This window comes from Sciurus carolinensis, chromosome 11 (genome assembly GCF_902686445.1).
Source record: "Sciurus carolinensis chromosome 11, mSciCar1.2, whole genome shotgun sequence".
NCBI classification, from domain to species: domain Eukaryota; kingdom Metazoa; phylum Chordata; class Mammalia; order Rodentia; family Sciuridae; genus Sciurus; species Sciurus carolinensis.
Genome location: NC_062223.1, coordinates 32,201,910 through 32,222,625, shown reverse-complemented (window position 1 = coordinate 32,222,625; position 20,716 = coordinate 32,201,910). Strand labels below are relative to the sequence as shown.

Sequence of the window (20,716 nt, the reverse complement as noted above, 5' to 3'; positions counted from 1 at the left end):
ACCCTGGCCACCTGGGCACCCCACAGCTACTCTTACTAAATACTGTGATGTGTACTGTCCACGTACCCCTCGTTTAATATGAGTTAGGTGCAGTTACATGTATTTCTCAGATGAGGACACTGAGGCCCAGAGAAGGTAAGTGATTTGTCTACTATCACACAGCCAATAGGCAAAAGAGCCAGGACTGTGGTCCTAACCTCCACACAAGACTGTGCTCCCTGGATCCCCCACCCTCCCTGCCTGGGGACAATAGTGAACCCAACCCCCACCAACAGGGGCCCTTGGCAGGGGGCCAGTACTCTGCCTACTTGGAATGTGGCTAAATTTGTCCTTCAAGGGCCTCAGGCTGAGAATCAGCAACTGAGATAAAGCTGGCCTGGGAGGGGCAGGGAGTTGGGGGGCCTGGATCCTTGCCTCGGACAACCTTGGCAAGGACACAGCCCAGGTCCAGGACCATGGGCTGTGATCTTCTCTGCCCTTGCCCTGGATGTGGGGTCCTCTCGAATGTTTTCTCCTGAAGAAGAGGGGCGGCATCACCCTCAGCCTGGAGGTGCGCCTGGAGGTCATGCCTGGTGAGCACCCCAAGGGTACAGGCAGATAAGTCACCGCTGCAAGGAACCAGCCCAATCCCTCCTGGCATCCATGGAGAAATCAAGGCCCAGAGAGGGTAGGCAGGGTCCAACCGCATGCAGTGGGACTGGCTCAAGTCCTGCTTAAACTTGGGCTCCTGCTGGCACTGACCCTTACTGCAGAAGTGGGGATAGAGGCAGGGAGGGACCCGAGAATGGGGCGACGGCCCTGGGCACTTCCTGCCTCACCCTCTCCCATCCCGGAGCCCCTGATTCGGGATTAACCCTCAGTCTCACCAGAGGCATGTGATAAAGAAACTGAGAATAAAAACAGACAGGAGAGGACTGCCCCCTCCCATCCTGGGATCACTGAGCCCCTCAAAAACCATCCCCATCCCAGCTCCGCACCTGTAAGACCCCTGCCCCCATATTCAGACCCAACCCCATGGCTGGGACTACCTGGCTTCTTCCCTGGTTCAGGCATCTTGAGAGAGGTCACACCCAGCACGAAGCAGCACAGGCCACTCAAGGGGAACTGAGCGGGGTCCTGCCCTTTCCACTATATATGGGGACCTCCCCCCTCCCCAGCTCTGCTTATCTGCCTCCTGTCCAGTCACCTGCTAAATATAGACAAATTCCAGGGAACTGAGGTCCCTCTGGGGAGAAGGTAGGGCTACATCTTCCCCGGTTGGCTTCTGTCCCTTCCTTCCTCCCTCTGTGCAATACGATGGCTTCTGCCCTCCAGCCTTTGTTGAGCCTCAGGGGTACCCCAAGCCCTGTCTGCATGTCCATCTGACAGCAAACTCTGCAGTGGGCATGCGCTGGGCCTGTAACCCCAGGCGAATGAATGGATCGAGGGCATGTTTGCGGTCCATGGTGGTGCCACAGGCCCTGGGCTGCCCTGAGACCTGCACTGCTATTAATTCCACAGCACCTGGGGTTGCCCATCTCTAAAGGGGGGCTGGGAAGAGCAGCACCACGTTCGGGACTGTTACCGTGGGAAGCGGGTTTACAAATGAAAACGCTAAGCGCTGCCCGGCATGCAGAACATGCTGATGGATATTTGCTCTTAGGATTTGGTCCACATTATGGGGCACGGAGCTACTGTGGATCCTGGATAGACTTAGCCCAAGGCCAGGTGGGGAGGAGCAAATATCGGAAGGCTGATGTCACTCAAGGGGAAGGGCTGGGGGTGCCTGCAGGTGAGAGCATATGGGTGAATCTCTATTCCCGAGTAGAAGACAGAGCAGCCAGCTCTTGCCGACATCACCAAGATTAAGCAATGGTTAATGCCAGAATGTTTTGAATCCCCTCCTCCTGACCTCCCTTGTTCCTCTGTGACCTCTTGCATGCTGCGACTGGACACCTGTCCCCATAACATCAGGGTTGCCTCAGAAAGAAGCAAATTACCTGGGACCCTGGTCCAAGCAAGATCCAGTGTCAGGACAGATCAATATCTCCCACTGTCAGAAGAGGAATCCTATATACAAGCATTTTCCAGATGATAAAAACTTCCTTTAAATATCAAAATCCATTATTTTCTTCCATTTTTAAACCATATCATCTGCATCTGAGCCTTCTTTAAAAGAAGACACTGAACACCATTTTTGCCAGGCTGGGATGAACCCAGGGCCCAGGGCCCCCTGGATGCTAGGCAACTGTGGCTGAGTTACACCCTGCCCCTTGCCTTCTCTTGAAGCTCTGTAGTCAAGCTAGGGAGCATCATAGCTGGGCCATGATGAGCCTCCAGCCTTCCAGGTTTTTAGCCCTAAGCTAATGCTTCTTGCTGTGGGTCCTAGGAGCTGGGTTTCCTGAGATGTGCAGATAGCTTCCAGAAGTTTCTTCACTCCCAGACTGTCTACAGCCACTAACCCTCTAAAGCAAGGTTCTTCCAGGCTCCTTGCTCATCCCTGTCTGTTGTCCCTTGCTGTGTGGGTGGGAGTCAGCCAAAAAAAGTGTTCGGGATAAAGGGCTCCAGGAGAGGGGACTTGAATCACCTGCCCAAGATCTTGCAGGGCTGGAATCTTTGGAGAATGGGGCTTAAACTCTGCTCCTCCGCAAGTGGAGAGCATCTGTTTCCAGATTAAGCAAAGCTTCCTACCTCACGGTGCCATGGTGGAGCAGACCTGGAGTGGATCCAGCCTGGCCACAACCGGCTTGTGAGACCCTGGGCAAATTATTCCACCTCTCTGAGCCCTAGTGTCCCATTAGACTATAGACTGGGATGATATCAGAGTCCTCATCTCAGGGTTGTACTAAATGACCAGAAAATCCAGTTTTGTTTTTTGTCATCCTCATCCTCAGCATCATTACTGCATCATCTTTAACTCAGAAGATGGTGAATTCAAGCCTCATGGAGGCTTCAGACACCCTCTCAGGTGCAGAGGCCTTTTAATATGATGCACTCTGCTAATAACAGAGGAGGTCTTGTTCCAGGGCTCAGGCGCGTGTCACTGTCTCTGCGTCCCCAGGGTCCAGCCCTGGGTCAATATCCAGTGGACAACCGAGGGAAAGAGCCAGGTCCCTGCCCACGGGGGAGCGGGGCGGATGAGGGGCACAGCATTCTGAAAGAGACTCCGTAGCTGCGAGAGTGTGGTTGACAAGAATTTTACTTCCTTCCTAAAGGGTGAGGGCGGTGGGAGAGGGCGATGCTTGGCAGGAGCATCGATCTACACAGACAGGGGAGTCCCCCGGGAGGCGCCCGGCCTCGGGTCCAGGCCGAGGCCGGACGGGGGCGACGCCGGGCGGCTCGCGGGCACCTCGGGCTGGGCTCCCTGGGGTGCACACTGGTGCAAGCGGGGCGCGGGCGGGCTGGAGGGAAGGCGAGGCAGGGGTGGCCGCCGCAGTCCTGCCCTGGCCCCGGACGTGCCCCGTGTCCGGGCCGGCGAGGGGTTAATGCTGTGGCCCGCGGGGGGCCTGGGCGGGCCCTGCGGCCGCCTCAGTGCGGCGGGTGGCGGCGCTCGGCCAGGCCGCCGCGGCCCAGCACCTCGCCGCTGAACTGGTAGGTGAGCTTCTTCTTGACCTTCTTCACCTCGCCCGTCTTGCCGTAGTTGCGCAGCGCGCGCGCCATCTTCTGGTAGGTCATCTTCTTGCGGTTGCCCTTCTGGATGCCCCAGCGGTGCGCCAGCGCCTCCTTGTGCTTGGACGAGAACTGGAAGGTGCCCTTGTCCTTGTCCACCCACCAGATGCTGTCCTTCATGTCGCCGCTGCGGAGCAGGTCGAGCAGGAACTGGTACAGGCGAATCTTCTTCTTACTGCCTGTGGGAGAGAGGCTCGTGGGGTGGAGGTCACAGGGACCCCCCCAGGGACCGACCGCCCCACCGAGGGACAGGGTGGCAGAAGGTCCACAGGGGAACAGCTCCGCCAGCTGTCAGGTGCACACGGGCACACGCATGTACACAGCACAGACTTGCACACCTTCGCACACTGCAGATACCTGTTACGCTCACAAGACCCGCGCTCAGAGAAGCCCGGAGACCCCTGCAGAACGATCTCACACACACACACAGACACACACAGCTATCCACTGGGTTGATCAGCCTTGGCTGGGGTGTAGAAGGGGCACAGACAGCCAGGGCCAGGAGGGGACAGAGAACTGGGCCCAGCTGGGTCAGGGCCTGGGCCTGGGGCTTACCTGTTTCCCCGTGCAGAAGGCCAGGCCCCGGCTCCAGGCCATCCGCCTCCCCATCAGAAACCTCCAGTGGGGGGCTCTGCCGCTCACCCTCCTCCTCATCCGAGCTGGGCTGATGTGGGGACAGGGATGGGTATGGGAGGCACATCCGGGGCAGGTAGGGGACCTGGAAAGGTGGGGAAAGGGGTTGAGGTCAGGAAGGGACAGTCAGGGCTCAGGGCTGCTGTAGTGAGAAGAGGGAGTGCTGTGGAACAGGTGGCATCAGGGGCAGGAAGATTAGGGAGAAGGCTGAGAAACTGGAGGCCGGTGGAGGCCACCACATACAGGGCACAGGTCATGGTGACCAGGGATTGCTGACATCCAGCCCACTGTCCTTCCCATCTGGGCCCTGGTTCAGGGCAGGTCCCTGGGAAAGGGCACCTTACTCTCATACACTCAAAGGTGCTGTCTGGCATGGCGGTGGCCTTGGGAGAGAAGGGGAGCGCGAAGGGGCAGTGACCTGGCTACAGGAGCAAATGGAGTTTAATAAGTGAGAGGCAAGCAAGGGAAGGGGTGGCAGAGGTCAACAAAGGTCACTGGGGTTAGGGTCCCTGGGACAGAGAGGGGTCAGTACGGGGGTCAGTGGTGTGGAAGGGCCCAGTAGAGGTCCATGTTCAGTGACTTGGATATATGAGGGGCCAGGGGTTACAGTTCGTGAGGCCCCAGGACATGGAGTGGGCAGGTGTTTGGGGGTCTTCTGGGGTCTGTCCATCCCCAGAGAAAGGAGATAGGGGTGTGGGGTCACAAGGTCAGTCAGGGGGCAGTGGCAGCTGTTGGGGCTCCGGCCGCTCTTGGTGCTGTGGGGCAGGAAGCCACATTGAGTAAGAGCCTGTGTCAGCTTCCCGTGAAGCTCCTGGTGTGGTCCCGAGGACGGGACAGCCAGCAGCACGCACCTGGTGGCCGAGGCTGGTGTGGGGCGGCGCCATGGGGGTGTCGAGGACGTGCATCTGCTCCAGCTCCATGTGGCGGTAGAGCTGCTGCAGCTGAGGGGGCTGCACACTCTGCAGTTCAGTGAAGTGGTTCTCAGGGAAGCTCTCGAACTCACTGTGCACGTGGGGCGGGTGGAAGTCCCAGTAATGGTCTGTGGAGGGACAGGCCATTGGGTGAGCCCAGGGTGCGGGACAGTGCTACAACAGAAACAGCAATGCCGGGCCACGTGGGGCTCATTCCACCTCCAGGCTGCAGAAGCTCTGCGGTGCTCATCTCTCCTACTACAGAGGACTCCGAGGCTCAGGGAGGCCCTGCGACAGGCCCGAGGTCAAAGGCCACATCTGTGGCAGAGCCAGAACCCAGGCCTGAAGCAAAGGCCCTGTGCTCAGCACCCATTTCATCCTGCCTCCTGTCCAGTCACCGGGACGCAGTCTTCTGATGCCACAAGTCTGACTCCTGGCTCTGCCATTGACTTGCCCTGAGAACTCAGGTGCAGGCCTGGCCTCTCTGGCCTCAGGTGACTCACCTGTAAAATGAGGACAGTTGTTCTGGGGAGGGTATAAATGAGTCCTCATTTGTAAAAACTCCGAGCCTCTGGCCTTCTGATTCCCGTCCCCCATCTTAGACCTCCCTGTTTCCGAGGTCCCTGGCTTCCCTAGTCACACACGTGGCCTTGTCACATGGCCAAGGTGTGACAGCCAAGTCGCAGGGCTGACCTTCCCCACACTACCAGAGCTTGTCCAGCCTCTTGGTGCTGCCTCCTTGAAGGCATGACCTGAGAGCGGCACTGTGTTCCAGGGAGGTGGCAGCTCCGTGGGCGTCCCTGGGAAGTCCCCGTGCTGCCTGGGGTCTGGGGAACAACCACAGGTCCCAGCAGCCCTGTCCTGGGACTCGGGAAGGTCTTCAGCATGGTTTCTCTGGGCACCTTTTCCAGGAACAAAAACTGCCCACGTCTGAGGGACTTCCTGGGCAGTGTTTGAGTCCAGAAGAAAGTATGGTGTAGAGACGAGATGGATTTGCTCATGGGCACAGAGAGGGAGTACACGAGAAGCCAGTCCAGGGCAGTGTCTTTGGGACATCCACCAACAGTCGTGTGTGTGCGTGTGTGCACACACAGGCACTCATGCATGTGCAGGTATACACAAATGTCTGTCGTCTGCCTGCCTTCCTCTTCCTCTTCCTCTGTTGCAGGAACTCATACCCACAAATCTCTAAGAAATCAAGTGCAATGCCAGGCACAGCAGCACATGCCTGTAACCCCAGCAACCCAGGAGGCTGAGGCAGGAGGACTGCAAATTCAAGGCCAGCCTCAGCAATTTAGGGAGATCCTCTCTCAAAATAAAAAATGAAAAGGGCTGGGGATATGGCTTCAGTTATTCAATCCCCAGGTATCCAGTATCCACAAAAAGAAAAAAAGGAAAAGAAGTAGAATGTATTTTTTAGCTCTGGACCAAATATCTGAGGACTTGCCTTCTAATCCTGCTAAGAGGTGGCTTCTCCCCCTGAATCTGATTTCCCACTAAAAGTCAGAGATGCAACCGGATAGTTACTGAGGTTCTATCAGTATGTGAAATTGTGTGAGCCCACAATCCAGGAAGCCCAGCCCTGCCTCTAGGAGGCTGGAAAAGAGAAAGCACACGATTCCAGGCAGAGCTGGATTCGAATCCTTACTATGCCTGGGGTTAATGCCTACGAAGTACCCAGGATAGAACCCGCCACAAAGTAAGACTCAACCAGCATCAACCACTGTCCGCATCATCCTGTTGACATTTTATTCTGAAGAGCCAGCATCAGAGCCAGGGGTGGCGGTGCACCCCAGTAGTCCCAGCATTTGGGAGGCAGGGGCAGGAGGGTCCCTTGAACCCAGGTGTTCAAGATGAGTCTGGATAGCCCAGGAGACTCCAAGACCCTTCCCCCACACCCCCCAAGAGCCTGCATTATCACTCAAATCTGCAGTACTGGGGACTGGGGACTGTGCCCAGGGATGCTCCACCACTGAGCCACACCTCCAGCCTCAGGGTCTCAGTAAATTCCTAAGGCTGGCCTAGAACCTGTAATCCTCCTGCCTCAGCAGTGGTATTACAGGTGTGCGCCACCACACCTGGTTTGCTGCAGTCATTTTTTGGGGGGTGTTTGTTCGTTTGTTTGGTACTGAGGATTGAACCCAAGGGCACTTCACCACTGAACTACATACCCAGCCCTTATTATATTTTCTTTTCAGACAGGATCTCACTAAATTGCTTAGGGCCTCACTAAGTTGTTGAATCTGGCCTCAAACTTGAGAACCTCCTGTCTCTGCCTCTCAAGTTGCTGGGATGACAGGTGTGCGCCACCACGCCCAATTCAGTAGCCATTTTTATTTATTTATTTTTTTCTACCAGTGATTGAACCCAAAGGCATTTAAACACTGAGCCACATCCCCTTTTTATTTTTTATTTTGAGACAGAGTCTCACTAGGTTGCTTATAGGCTCACTAAATTGTTGAGACTGGCTTTGAAACTGCCATCCTCCTGCCTCAGCCTGGAAAGCCTCCGGCGCCTGGTTCAGCAGCCACCTTTAAAATGTTTACTTCCTCTTCTCCCTGCTGCCTGCCATCTTAGTCAGTGCCCCAGAGAAATAGCTTTGAGGGACCTGTCACTTTTTCCCAGAGCCTGCAGTTGGAGCACCAGCATCGGCAAGGGCTGATTTTGTCCGCCTCTGGGTTCCCAGTGTCTAGTCACAGCAGACATACAACAAACATGTCCTGAGAAGCCGAGCGAATGAATGAATGAATCCTGGTCTCTGAATAACGCTGACTTTTCTACAGAGTTATCTAAACCAGAAAGGAAAAACAGACTTGGTGGCTCCCACCTGTAATTCCAGCAATTTAGGAGACCGAAGCAGGAAGATTACAAGTTTGAGGTCAGCCTCAGACACTTAAAAGGACCCTGTCTCAAAATTGAAAAATAAAATGAAAAAGGACTGGGGACATGGCATAGAGGGTTAGCACAGTCCCCAGTACCAGAAAGAAAACCAGACAGACAAACGTAGATTGTACTTTCTCCTTGCATTGAGGCAAGCCCACCTGGGCTCTTGGCGAGCAGGTCCTAGCTCCTCCTCAGCTGTAGATGGCCCTTCAGTCCCACTTCCCTTGCCGTTTTTGCCTTCCCGTCCAAGTAAAAGTGCCAGATTCTTTTAAAATGCCTCTTGGTTCCTGCCTGCCCAGCCCTCATCCCAAACCCACTCCAGCTGCAGGGTGGGGGGCACACGGAGTGCCCCAGGGCTCCAGGCGTGAGGAAGGGGCCCCTCACTGCCTCCTCCCTCCCCACCCACCCCAGTTCAACCCCCCCCCATCTCCAGGTCCCAGCCTGAGGCTGGCAGTCCCTCCTGCCTTTGTCAGTCACTGAGGACAGGAAGGTCTGCGCTTTGGGCCCCCCAGAGGCCCCTGTGTGAGAAGCCTGGAGAGGGGGCTGGGAATCTGCATTTGATAGGCTCCCAAGGAAGTTTTTGCTCACGCAAACTCTGGAATCCCACCCTGGGGGCCCCTGAAGGCTGCAAGAAAGACTCCCTGGGGCATGAAGTTTTCAAAAGTCCCAACAGAAACTTGGCCTTTGCCCTTGGTTCGGTGCTCAGGGGGTTGTGTAATAGATGCTGTCTGCCAGGCAGTGACGTTCCCCATGTGGACCTTGGAGAGAGGCCAGCAAGCACCCTGGACACCCTTCAGGTTGGCATTGCTTTATCCTTTTTGTCCCTTCACTAGATTACCCAGGCCATCTGCCCAGAGGTCACCCATACATCCCCTTAGCATAACTCAGCTCTCAAAAGAATATAATGTCACTTGCATATCTAGAGACCTCTCTCCCTTCTGTAGCCTCTTAGGCCTCAGCACATAGTAGTCCTCAATGTCTGATTACATTGATCAGGAAAAGCTGATCAATGTGTGCCTGTGTGTGTGTGTGTGTGTGTGTGTGTGTGTGTGTGTTTAAATGTGCCTGACACTGCTAAGTAGCTAATCCACATGATCCCATTTAATCCTCACCCAACCCTGAGGAGGTGGCCACTATAGAATGATCTTCCTTTTGTAGGTTTGGGGACTAGGACTCAAATAAGTTAAGTCCTTTGTCTATGGCAGTCACTGGCCGAGTCAGGATCCAAACCGACTTGCATGTAACTTCAGGAACTGAGCTCCCACCCTATACTGCATCACCTCTGAGGAGGGAGACTATTAATGAAAGCTTTCAGACCTGTGGTGACAATTAACGAAAGCTTTAAGTGAAACTAGGATGGTCCGAGAGACCCAGCTGACTGCTTCCTCCCCACCCCTGTACCAGGGATTGAACCAGGGGTGCTTAACCACCAAGCCACATCCCCAGCCCTTTTTATGTTTTATTTTGAGGCAGGGTCTCGCTAAGTTGCTTAGGGTCTCACCAAGTTTCTGGTGCTGGCTTTGAACTTGCAATCCTCCTGCCTCAGCCTCCTGAGGCACTGGGATTACAGGCGTGCGCCATCATGCCCGGCAGCTGACTGCTCTTATCCATCCGTCCATCATTACCTTACCCATCATCCACCATCCATTTTCTATCCATCTGTCATTCATCATTTATCCATTCATCCATCATCTACCCATCAATCACCCATCACCATCTATCCAGCCAGAAATAACTCATTCATCTTGATCTCCCATTAAACTAGCTCTCAGTCTGGGGCCAAAGTCCTATCTATACATTCCTATTCTTACTCAGTTGTCACCAGGACAAAAATAAAGTGAGATTCAAAACAACTCCACACAAAAATTCAGCCTTAAGAGTCATTCAGTTGACCTTATCAGTTATCAGAGTCATTCAGTTGACCTATTCAGTTGACCCAGAACAGAAAGCTCAGCCTCAAACCCAGGGCTCTGCCCAGGAGAGCAAAAGTACAATCAAAACAGAGAAGAAAGATGAGGAATCAAAAGGAGACAAGGGGGGAAAAACCCTTCTCAGGAAACCACAGACCATTGGACATTGGTGACTGGAGTCCAGCCATTCCTGAAAATTGTTTAGATGTGGAAAACGAGGCCCTGAGAGCTACAGGTCTCATAGCACTTGCTACTCTCTACCTTGTGTCCGAATTATTAGTTTTAATCACTTCCCCTCTTATAACAATGAATCCAGTAGGACCTGTGTCCTTCAGCATCCAGCAATGTGCCTGGCATATAAAAGACAATATGTATATTTATTAGATAGAGAAGTCAGTGCAAGATGGACGGAAGGTTGGGTAGATGGAGGGAAGGACAGCTGTGAAGGAGGATGAGTGCATGATCAGATGGGTGTGTGAATAAATTGATGGGTGGTAAATGATTTGTGGTATGAAGAGTATGCAGAGATCTGGATGGGTGGATGGATAGATGGATGGGTGGGTGGGTGGATGAATGGATGGGTGGATGGATAGGTGGATGGATAGGTGAATGGGTGGGTGGGTGGATGGATGGATGGATGGATGGGTGGATGGTGGATGGATAGGTGGATGAGTGGATGGGTGGATGGATGGATGGATGGATGGGTGGATGGGTGGATGGTTGGATGGATGGATGGATGGGTGGATGGATGGATGGGTGGATGGGTGAATGGATAGATGGATGGGTGGTTGGGTGGATGGGTGGGTGGATGGATGGGTGGATGGGTGGTTGGATAAATTTATGGAGAGTAAAAGTTGTACTTTGGAACTCTCTTTCTTTCACATCACAAGTAGTAAATTCAGTCACATCCATTAGGATGACTACTACGAAAAACAAACCAACAGAAAATGACAAGTGTTGGTGAAGATATGAAAAAATTAGAATCTTTGTGCACCAATGGCGGGAATGTAAACATGGTACAGCCACCATGGAAATTAGTATGGGAGTTCCTCAAAAAATGAAAAATAAAATTATCACAGACCCAGCAATTCCATGTCTAGTATACATCCAAAAGAATTTAAATTAGAATCTTGAAGAGATATCCTTACACTCATATTCATAGGGTGCTGCATTGTTCACAGTGGCCCAGAGTTGGAAGCAACCCAAGTCTCTGCGGACAGATGAATGAAGAAGCAAAATGTGGTGTCTTGCATCCAGGGGGACGTTCTGACACGTGTAGCAACATGGCTGCACCTTGAGGACTTCATGTAAGTGAGATGAGCCAGTAATGAGAGGACAATCATTGTATGATTCCATTCGTATGAGACACCTACAGTACCATTCATGGAGGACATAGAGTAAGGGTTGCCGTGGGCTAGAGGGTGAGGGGGATGAGGAGCCACAGTTTAATGGGTTCAGAGTTTCAGTTTTGCAAGGTGCAAAGAATTGTGGACATGCATGGTGGCAATGGTCATGTGACAGTGTGACCTGATTTTTTTATACCACCCAACTGCACCTTTATAAATAGTTAAGATGGTCACACATGGTGGTGTACGCCTGTAACCCCAGCTATTTGGGAGGTTGAGACGGGAGGATCACAAACTCGAGGCCAGCTTCAGCAATTTAGCCAGACCGGGTCTCAAAATTAAAAAATAACAAAGGCTGGGGATGTAGCTCAGTGGTAGAGCATCCCTGGGTTCAATCTGCAGTACTGAGGTAAAAAAAAGTTAAGATGGTAAATTTTATGTTTAATGTATATTTTACCAAAATTAAAAAGAATTTTTTAAAAAATAGCAAATCCTACATCCCTGCTTCAACATCCATCCTGAACCTGTCCACTCTTTTCTGCCTCCACTGCCACTCCTCTTGTGCAAGGCACTGTCACTCTTACCAGGATCATTCCAGCAGATTCCAAAGCGCCCTCTCTCCCAGCTCCTATCCTTGCCTTCTTTCCACCTTTTATCAGCCAGCCTTTTTTTTTTTTTTTTTTGGTAGTGGGGATTGAACTCAGGGGCACTTGACCACTGAGTCACATCCCCAGCCCTATTTTGTATTTTACTTAGAGACAGGGTCTCACTGAGTTACTTAGGGCCTCGCTAAGTTGCTGAGGCTGGCTTTGAACTTGAGATCCCCCTGCCTCAGCCTCCCCAGCTGCTGGGATTACAGGCGTGTGCCACCGTGCCTGGCCAGACAGACTTTTTTTTTTTTTTTGCAGTGCTAGGGCTTGAACCCAGGGCCTCATGCTTGCAAGGCAAGCACTGTACCAACTGAGCTATCTCCCCAGCCCCAGACAGACTTTTTAAAAAGTTTATTTGGTAGAACAACTAGGCACTGGAAGATAATACTAAGAACTTCCAGAGACGAAACAAACAGAAAAAATAAGCAAATGAAAACAAAAATTGGGTTATTTTCAAAAAAGAGAATGTGGAATGGCATCTGTCATCACAAGGAAAACTCTAGTAACCAGAAGACAACAAGGAAACGTTTTCAGATTTCTAAGGAAAAAACGATTTTCAACCTGGAGTTCTAACACGGTCAAACTATTATTCAAGTGATAACATAGACTAGCTAGAAGGCAGGAGGAGGTAAAACCCAGCACAACACAGCAATAAAGCAACAATAAAACCTTGCCTCCCTTGCTGGGCACAGTGGCACGCACCAGTAGGCCCAGTAACTAGGGAGGTTGAAACAAGAGGCTCGCAAGTTTGAGGCCAGATTCAACAATTTAGTGAAGCCTTAAGCAATTAAGTGAGATCCTGTCTGAAAAGAAAAAAATAATAAGGGCTGGGGATGTAGCTCAGTGGTAAAGCACCCCTGGGTTCAATCCCCAGTACCAAAGAAAAGAATCAAAAGCAACAACAAGGGCTGGGGTTGTGGCTCAGTGGTAGAGCACTTGCCTGGCACGTGTGAGGCCCTGGGTTCAATCCTCAGCACCACATATAAATAAATAAATAAAATAAAGGTCCATTGACAACTACAAAAAAGCAACAACAACCAAAAAACTTGCCTCCCACACACCTTCCCTTGGAAACTATAATGGTGAGATAACAACTCCTTAGAGAAATTCACTATTTGCCAGGCCCATTCTGGGCATCTTACATGTATTTTGCCACTCAGTCCTGACAAGAATTTGGTGAAGTGGCTGTTAGTAGGAAGTGAAGGCACAGAGAGGTTGATGATCTTGCCCAGGGTCACACCAGACAGCCATGGGGAGTGGGGGATGAATCCCAGCGTCTGGTTCCAGAATCAGGGCTCTGCTCTCCTGTGACACTGCCCCTCGGAAATAGACGGTGGAGATAGCACAGGTAATCAGAGGACACCGGAAGGCTAGCTCAATGTCCCTGTGTCATGGTAATGAAAATTTCAAATACCAGTTAACAATAGCTACCTGGAAACTGCTTCAGGAAAGGTGTGAGCACAGGTGTGTCGTGAATGGCTAGAGGCAGGGTCTCCTCTTTCCCAGCTCAAGTGAATAGGGAATATCCCAAACCGAAAGACCAAGCAGATCCCTCTCTGCTTCACCTCCAGAAGTCCTCAGCAAATGTCTGTGAGTGAATAATGTTCTAAGTCTCTATTGCGCATCTTCACTTGCACATTTATATAGTGCTGCAACAGAAATCCTTCTTTCCATTAGTAAAACTGCTTCCCTCTCTGACACACGATTTTAAGTCACGGAGGAATGTCTACAACACGCTTTGGTGAAAAATAGCAAATTGCAGAACAGCATGATACAGTAATTCCATTTTTGAATGAACAGAATCTGCATGTGTGTAGGTATATATCCACACAGAGAGAATAAGAGTAGAATAAAAGTCCGCATTGATAGAGTCTAAGGTGCTCATAAGAGGGAGTGGGACAGAAAAGAGGGAAATGTTTCTCATGGAATACTGGAGTAGTTCTTAAGTATTAGCAATGAGTATTTTGTAATAATTAAACATTAAAGATTTAAAATGTATTTAAATATTACACACACACACTTCAGATTATGTCATTTCCCTCCTCAAAACTCTCCAAAAGCTGGGCACAGTGGCACATGCCTATAATCACAGCAACTCAGGGGCCGAGACAGGAGGATTGCCAAGTTAGGCCCTAATCAACTTAGCGAGATCCTGTCTCAAAATAAAAAATAAAAAGGACTGGGGATGTGGCTCAGTGCTTAAGTGCTCCTGGATTAAATTCACAGTACCAAAAACAAAAACAAAAACAAAAAACAAAAAAACCCTCTCCAAACTCGTGCTGGCACCTCGCCCAGTGTGCCTGAGGCTCTGGGTTCTATCCCCAACACAGCAAAACAAAACGACACCAGAAAACCCCTAAACAAAAACTCTTCGTGAAATAAAACCCACTCTCCCTCCAAGTCCTTTAAGCCTGTGTGGCTGCCCTACGCTGACCCCTGTGGCTTCATTTATCTCCACCACTGGTGCTCAGCAGCCACTGGGGCCTCAGTCAGGGTCTCTGGTTTTGCTCTTGCGGCTCCCTCTGCCTAGGACACCCCCCTTCCCACGCAGCGTTCCCTCTCTGCACTCAGATTCTAACTCAGCGCCACCTACCCCAGCTTCCCTGACCATGCACACGAGGGTGTCCCTGCACACTCTGCTATGTCACTCTGCCTCTCACTGACTGACATGTGCGTTAACTGACCCTCCCCTTCCTGGACTCTAAGCTCCAGGAGAGCAGGGCTTGTCTGGTTTGCTCATCACACTGAGCAGGGGCTCTTAGATGGCTTAATGATGCAGGAGGGGCCATCTGTGCTAAGTGACTGGAAAGGATGGATGCCTGGGGGTGCGGAGGGGTGGATGGAGGCGGGTGGGTGGAGGGGGGCTGGCTAGTCAGCTGTCACTCAGGTCAGGGAGGATGAGTCTTCTGCACTTCTCCAGTCCCCAGCTGCTGCAGCCCTCCTGCCTTGGGAATATAGTGAAGCTAAGGAAGCTGTGGAGTTCACTGGGCCTGGTTCTCAGCACAGCACCTGACCTTACAGATCATGTGCGTCACTATGTTGAATCATCACAACTCTGTGAAGTATCCTCATGCTCTCGGTTTTCTACATGAAGAAAGGGCTCAGAGAGGCGATGTTACTTGTCCCAAGCTACACAGCTGATGAGTAAATGGATCCAGGACTGAACCCAGGTCCACTCCCAAGCCTCTCCAAAAGTGTCACTATCTAAAAATCTGGACACAGAGGACAGACAGGAATGAGTGGAAGGATGTGGGAGTGTCTCCATTCTTGAGTCTTCAGACAGTACCTTCCAACAGGTATTAGGAAGGTACAGCACAGATGCCCAGACTGGCAATGGAGACAGGGGTTGGGGGGTGGGCAGGTCTGGACACCTGAGGACTCTGGGGGAATCTCTGGAAGAATTGGGGTTCATGCCTAAAGCAGGTTGCTGAGGCATCCCATCATGAGTCATTCCCCAGATCTAAGCCCTTTCTCTGAAATGCTCACTCCATGGGCCCAGCCCAAGGCCTAGCTGGTTTTTAGATAGCGGGGCAGCACCTGCCTCATACTCCAGGAAGGAAAACTGAGGCCATGCAAGACCCAAAGGAAGTGCCCCAAAGCAAGTGAATTGAAAGCCAGTCGGAAAAGGAGAAAGCAACCCTGGGGGAGGAAGGAGGCCGGCCTGCAGAGCCTGCAGGAGCTGAGCCACCAGGGGGCGCCCTCCTCCAGCTCCGGGTGGTGCAGCATAGGTCCTGGAACCACTGGTAGAACGGTGGGTGTGTGTGGTGTTGGGGTCACTCACACCCCTGGAAGGAGAAGCTGGGGATAGAGCTGGTGAGGGAGACTCTCTACATTGTCTGGATTTTCTACCAAGATGTGTTTCTAATGTAATTACACAAATAAGCTTAAAAGCACAGAAGAGGTAGGTGGCGCATACCTATGATCCCAGCTATGGGGGAGGCTGAGGCAGTCCCATCACAAGTTCAAGGTCAGTCCAGGCAACCTAAAGAGACCCTGTCTCAAAATCAAACCTTCGAAAGTCCTGGTGATGTAACTCGGTTTCAGAGCATTTGCCTAGCATGAGCGAGGCCCTAGGTCCCATCCCCAGCACCAAAATATAAACAGAAACAAAACGAAAGAAGTTATTTCCCGGATTTGGGGGCCTTTCTGGCCCTGGGGCCTGAAAGTCTGTCTGTTTCCAAACACTGGCCTTGAGGGGACTCCACCTGACCTGGAGAGCTTCCAGGGGGAGTCCTTTTAATGGACGCCAGCTGCGAATTCCAGGCACCCTGATAGGAGAGTCCTACATGGACCTGCCACGGGCATCCCTGGGTGTGGCACTCAGGTCCAGGCCCTCCTCATGTGTGGTGCCAGAGTGCCTCTGCCTCCTGGGCTACAGATACCCCTGTGTCTTGGGCTCAGACACCCTGGAGATCCCCCCACTGAGGACTCAGTCCCTTAACTGAGCCACCTGACTTTGGTTCGCGGACACTCACATCACCATACCAAGATTTCTTTTGGCCTCTGTCCAGGTCCCAGGCACCCCATGCCTTTCTCCTCTCCCATGTATCTGTTCCAGAAAGGATGCTGGGCCTTGGGGTGGACCGTCAGACGGAAAGATCTTTTGGCCCAGGTCTCTGCCCTAATTGGGACTCTTGGCCTCCTTTGAGCAAGTGGTGCCCGTGACCTGCAGGTCTCAGCTAGGGGTTTTTTGCCCTCCCAGAGAAATTTAGCAACTCTGAAGAGACTCTGGTTGTCATGATTGGCAGCACAGCTGGCAAGGAGCGGGAATGGGTTAAGGATGCTGCTAAGCCTCTCTTGGTGCCTAGGTCAGCCCCCAAACAGAACTGTCCAGCCCAAAGTGTCAAAAGTACCCCAGGTGAGAAACTGCTAGGCACGCACAGCAGAGAGCAGGCTGCACCCGGAGGAATTTGAGGTAAAGAAAGTGATGAGAACTGAGGAGGGGGGTGGGGGTGAATTTGAAGAGGGGAAACCACTGGCCTTGGGTCCATAGACCTGGGCCCCCCTGGCCAGGTGGGAGCCTTGTGCAGGTCACTTAGCTCCCTAAACGTCAGTGTCCTCATTTGGTGAAGTCCAAATGTGAATGTGTAAGAAGCAAACTTGGACCTTGGCACACGGAAGAGGCTCCTTAACGGAGATGGGGGCGCGGGGATGCAGGGATGAGCACCTCCCAGGAGCTACCTTGATCTTGGAATTCCAAGAAAGGCCCAGAAGCCATTTCTTCTTTCTGTCTCTCCAGCCCTCAGAGGTGCCCAGGTGCCCGCCCAGACAAGGAAGGGGCACCGGCCTGCACTCACCGCTGTGGCTTTCTCCATCACTGGTGATGTACGGGTAATATTCATGCGTCTGGCGTTGGTATAGATCCGTGTCATAGGAAACCAGGTCTTCTGACGGCTGCCGAGAGAGAGGAGGGTGTCAAGGCCTGGGCTAGGGGGAGCCCCCAGCCAGGTTTGCACCCCCAGTGTGTCAGGTCCACACACCTTCCCTGAACAAGCTCTTCCTCTGCTTGAAATCCAAAAGGTCAAGGCCACAGGGAAAGGGGCAGGGGCCCCGGGAGAGCTAAAGGCAGTGACAGGGACCTTGGAGGAAAGAGATCCCAAGAGGATGAGAGGGGAGGGTGCAGCCCCCACCCCTGCTTGGCTGGCCCCCACGACACGTTATGGCTTGGGTCTGGAATGTCCCCCAAAGCTTCACATAGGAGGCTTGGTCCCCAGTTCAGAGGTGGGGCTTTGGGAAGTGACCAGTTCACGAGAGCTTTGACCTCACAGTGGATTACTCCACTGATGGATTCATAGCTGACTGGACTCTGAGGAGGGGGCAGAAACTGTAGGAGGTGGGGCCTATTGAAGGGAGTGAGTCCTTGGGGGCATGCCCTTGGGGACTCTATCTTGCCCCCAGCCCCTTCCTCCAAGCTCTCTCTGCTTCCCAGCTGCCAGGAGTGAGCAGCTTTGCCCTACCACACCCTCCTCCCAGGATGCTCTGCCTCACCACAGGCCCAGAACAATGGAGTCCGCCCACCCTAGACTGAAACTGTGAGCCAAAATAAATCTCCTTATAAGTTGTTTTTCTCAGGTATTTTGTCATAGCAATGAAAAACTAACAAAGTCCCCACATGCTCAAATTCACACTCACACTCACACCTGTGTGGTCCCGGGTCGTGATCTCACATGTTCGCCTCTCACATTCACACAGATGTACCCATTTCCCCCAAGTGTACACATACTCCCTCTGACACGCTTACACCCAACCCCATGTGTGGACTCTTTCTCACAACTCATCCTCTCACGGCCACTGTAGCCTTCCGAGCACGTAAAGGCCAACACTTTCTTGACTCTCATCTTGCTGTTGTTGTTGTTGCTGTTTGTTACTAAAGAGTGAACCCAGGGGCGCTTACCCTCTGAGCCACATCCCCAGCCCTTTTTATTTTTTATTTTGAGACAGTTGCTGAGGCTGGCTTTGAACTTGTGATCCTCCCACCTCAGCCTCCGGAGTTGCTGGGATTACAGGCGTGCGCCATCATGCCTGGCACCCACACACATCTTTACACCCACTCACGACCCATGCATCATTGTACACTCACTCCTGTGGGCACACGCACAGTTGCATGGATTGACACATACACACACCCGCTGCGTGCCAGCCATCTACAGTCACACCCACAACCTCCCACATTCCACCCACACGCTCCCTGAACAGCAAATTGGGGTCTTCCAGCCACAGCCTCCCTGACCCACCCCAACTCTCCCTCACAGCCTGTGTCCAGGTCCCAGACAGACCCAGGCCCACCATGATGACCGTCATACTCATGGTTTGTACAGAAGTCACCCAGGCAGGTGTTGGGGGCCAAGGGACAGAAGGTCTGGATCCCCCACCTCCCTCCTCCATCCTTCCCCGGTACCCTCACTGGATACTCCCTTCCGCTCTTCCTTCCTTCACCTGCTTCCTCCTCCCCTTCCTCACTCCTCCTCTCCCTCCTCCTGTCCTCCCCACCCCCAGCTTACTGGCTCAGGCACAGGGACATGTTGCCTCCCCAGCAGTCCTCCGCCTGTCCCCACCCCCACAGCGTGTGCCCAAGGATTGCACAACACTTACTGTGACCCTCAGGGCTTGGCTTGGGGGGCCTGGCTGCCTTGGGAGTCCACTCTCCCAGGAGACACTCAGAGTGGCCCAGGGGCTGGAGAGAGGGGCTGAGGTCTAGGGTGGAAATCCAGAATTTGCTCCCTACCCAGCTCTGTCTGGAGTTCAGGATTGAGAGGTCAAGGGTCAGAGGCAGTATGGTCAACCCCTGGGCCTGGGGCTTTCTTGAGGCAGGGTGGGCTCTTGCTAGGACAACCCCCTCCATCCTTGCCTGCCCAGCCCCTTCTTGGTCCCAGGAGGGGAAGGGTTCAGTCTGGCGCTGCCCGTGTCAGGGGAGAACCGGGTCCCCGCCTGCCTCTCCGGGTTCCCAGGCCTGGGTGCCTCTAGGGCTCTGAGCCCGCGGTGAGGAGGGGGAGGGGAACCGCCACAGCCGGGAAAGCTGAGTCAGGGGGCAAGCCCTGCCAGGCCCTGTGCCTCCCTGGTCCTAATGGGACATGGGATGGGAAAAGGGAGGAGGGTCCTCTCTGAGGGACCCTGACACCGCCAAGACTACAACTGTCACTGGGAGTGGGAGCAGCGCAGACCTGCCTGCCCGCTGCCTGGCCTCCCCAGGGTCTCCTGGGACTCTTGTATCTTCACCCCCACCTGGTGTTCGTCCTTGTCCCTCCCTAACTCCAATCTGCTGCTCAACCCAGGTCCTACCCCAGACCCGATCTCAGGTGCCCCCTGGTCCCGGCCCCAGCCCCTGCCCTGCCTTTCCCAACTCCAGCCCAGGCACAACCCTAACTGCAGTGTCTCTGTCTCACTCCGTCCTGCCCAGCCCAGCCCAGTCCAGCCCAGCCCTAAGTCCTTGGCCCAGTCCAGGATCCCACCCCAATCTCTCAGGGACCTGTAGGCCCAGGACCCAGACTTCTTGGTCAACAGCTATGTCCCCTGTGCCAGGCCCCAGACTGGGCGCTAGGGACCCATTGGGGGCCCAGAGTTCCAGGATTCTTGGTCTCTAGAAGCCCCTGGGCCCCAGACTGAGACCTCCGCCTGTTGCCTCCTGCCATCTACCTTCCTGCCCTGGGGGCTGGCCTCCCCCAGCCAGACTCCCTGTCTCCTCCTCTACTTCTCTGCTGCCACCCTCGCCATCATCAGCCGGTACCCTGCCCTGGAGCTACGGCCTGCCACCCAAGCCTTGTCTATAAATAACTGTTCGGGCCCCACTGATCACAGCCCCACCGAGGGCCCAGCCCTCAGCCCGCCAGGCATGCTCCAGGAAGCCAGTGGCCCCTCACTGGGTCTCAGGCCAGGAGCTCCAGGAGGAAACCTGTCCCACTGATAGCGAGCCGGAGGGCGCGAGTGGGCTGGCGGGCAGGTTTCCGAGGGCCCCGGCTGGGCTAGTGGGGGAGTCCCGGTACTCACAGGGGGGACGAGGGGGAACCCTTCCATTTTGCACGCCTGTAACATCCAGCCGAGCTCCGAGCCTGTCAGATCCCCTGCCTCGGTGGGGGCCAGCGCGGGCCCCTCAGGACGGGGTGCCCCGTCGGGGGACTGGATGGTCGTAGGGCGGACGCAGGGCTCAGGCCTGCCCCCTGAGCTACAGAAGCCCTGGGTGAGCCCCCTCCCTCGACATTGCAGGGCCAGCGCAAGTTCCTGATTTTATCGAAGGGCCT

At 53.5% G+C, this 20,716-nt stretch overlaps 2 protein-coding genes and 1 long non-coding RNA gene across 3 annotated transcripts in view; 1 reads left to right on the top strand and 2 right to left on the bottom strand.

Moving 5' to 3' along the window:
- The window catches only part of Mybpc3 (myosin binding protein C3), a 17,921-nt gene extending 16,768 nt beyond the window's left edge, over positions 1-1,153 (bottom strand). Inside the window, exon 1 of the mRNA XM_047518930.1 lies at positions 1,029-1,153. Coding sequence (XP_047374886.1) covers positions 1,029-1,053 — 25 coding nt within the window. The 5' untranslated portion in view covers positions 1,054-1,153. The remainder of the gene's footprint in view (positions 1-1,028) is intronic.
- On the top strand, positions 438-18,024 carry LOC124960243 (uncharacterized). Its single transcript, XR_007104048.1, has 3 exons — positions 438-572; positions 11,167-11,292; positions 14,902-18,024. It is a non-coding gene; the product is annotated as an uncharacterized LOC124960243 (long non-coding RNA).
- On the bottom strand, positions 3,161-20,716 carry Spi1 (Spi-1 proto-oncogene). Its single transcript, XM_047518940.1, has 5 exons — positions 20,466-20,716; positions 17,279-17,375; positions 5,133-5,320; positions 4,204-4,366; positions 3,161-3,827 (listed from the first exon to the last, which is right to left on the bottom strand). The coding sequence occupies exons 1-5, from the start codon at positions 20,508-20,510 to the stop codon at positions 3,508-3,510; spliced, it is 813 nt and encodes a 270-aa protein (XP_047374896.1). The 5' UTR covers positions 20,511-20,716; the 3' UTR covers positions 3,161-3,507.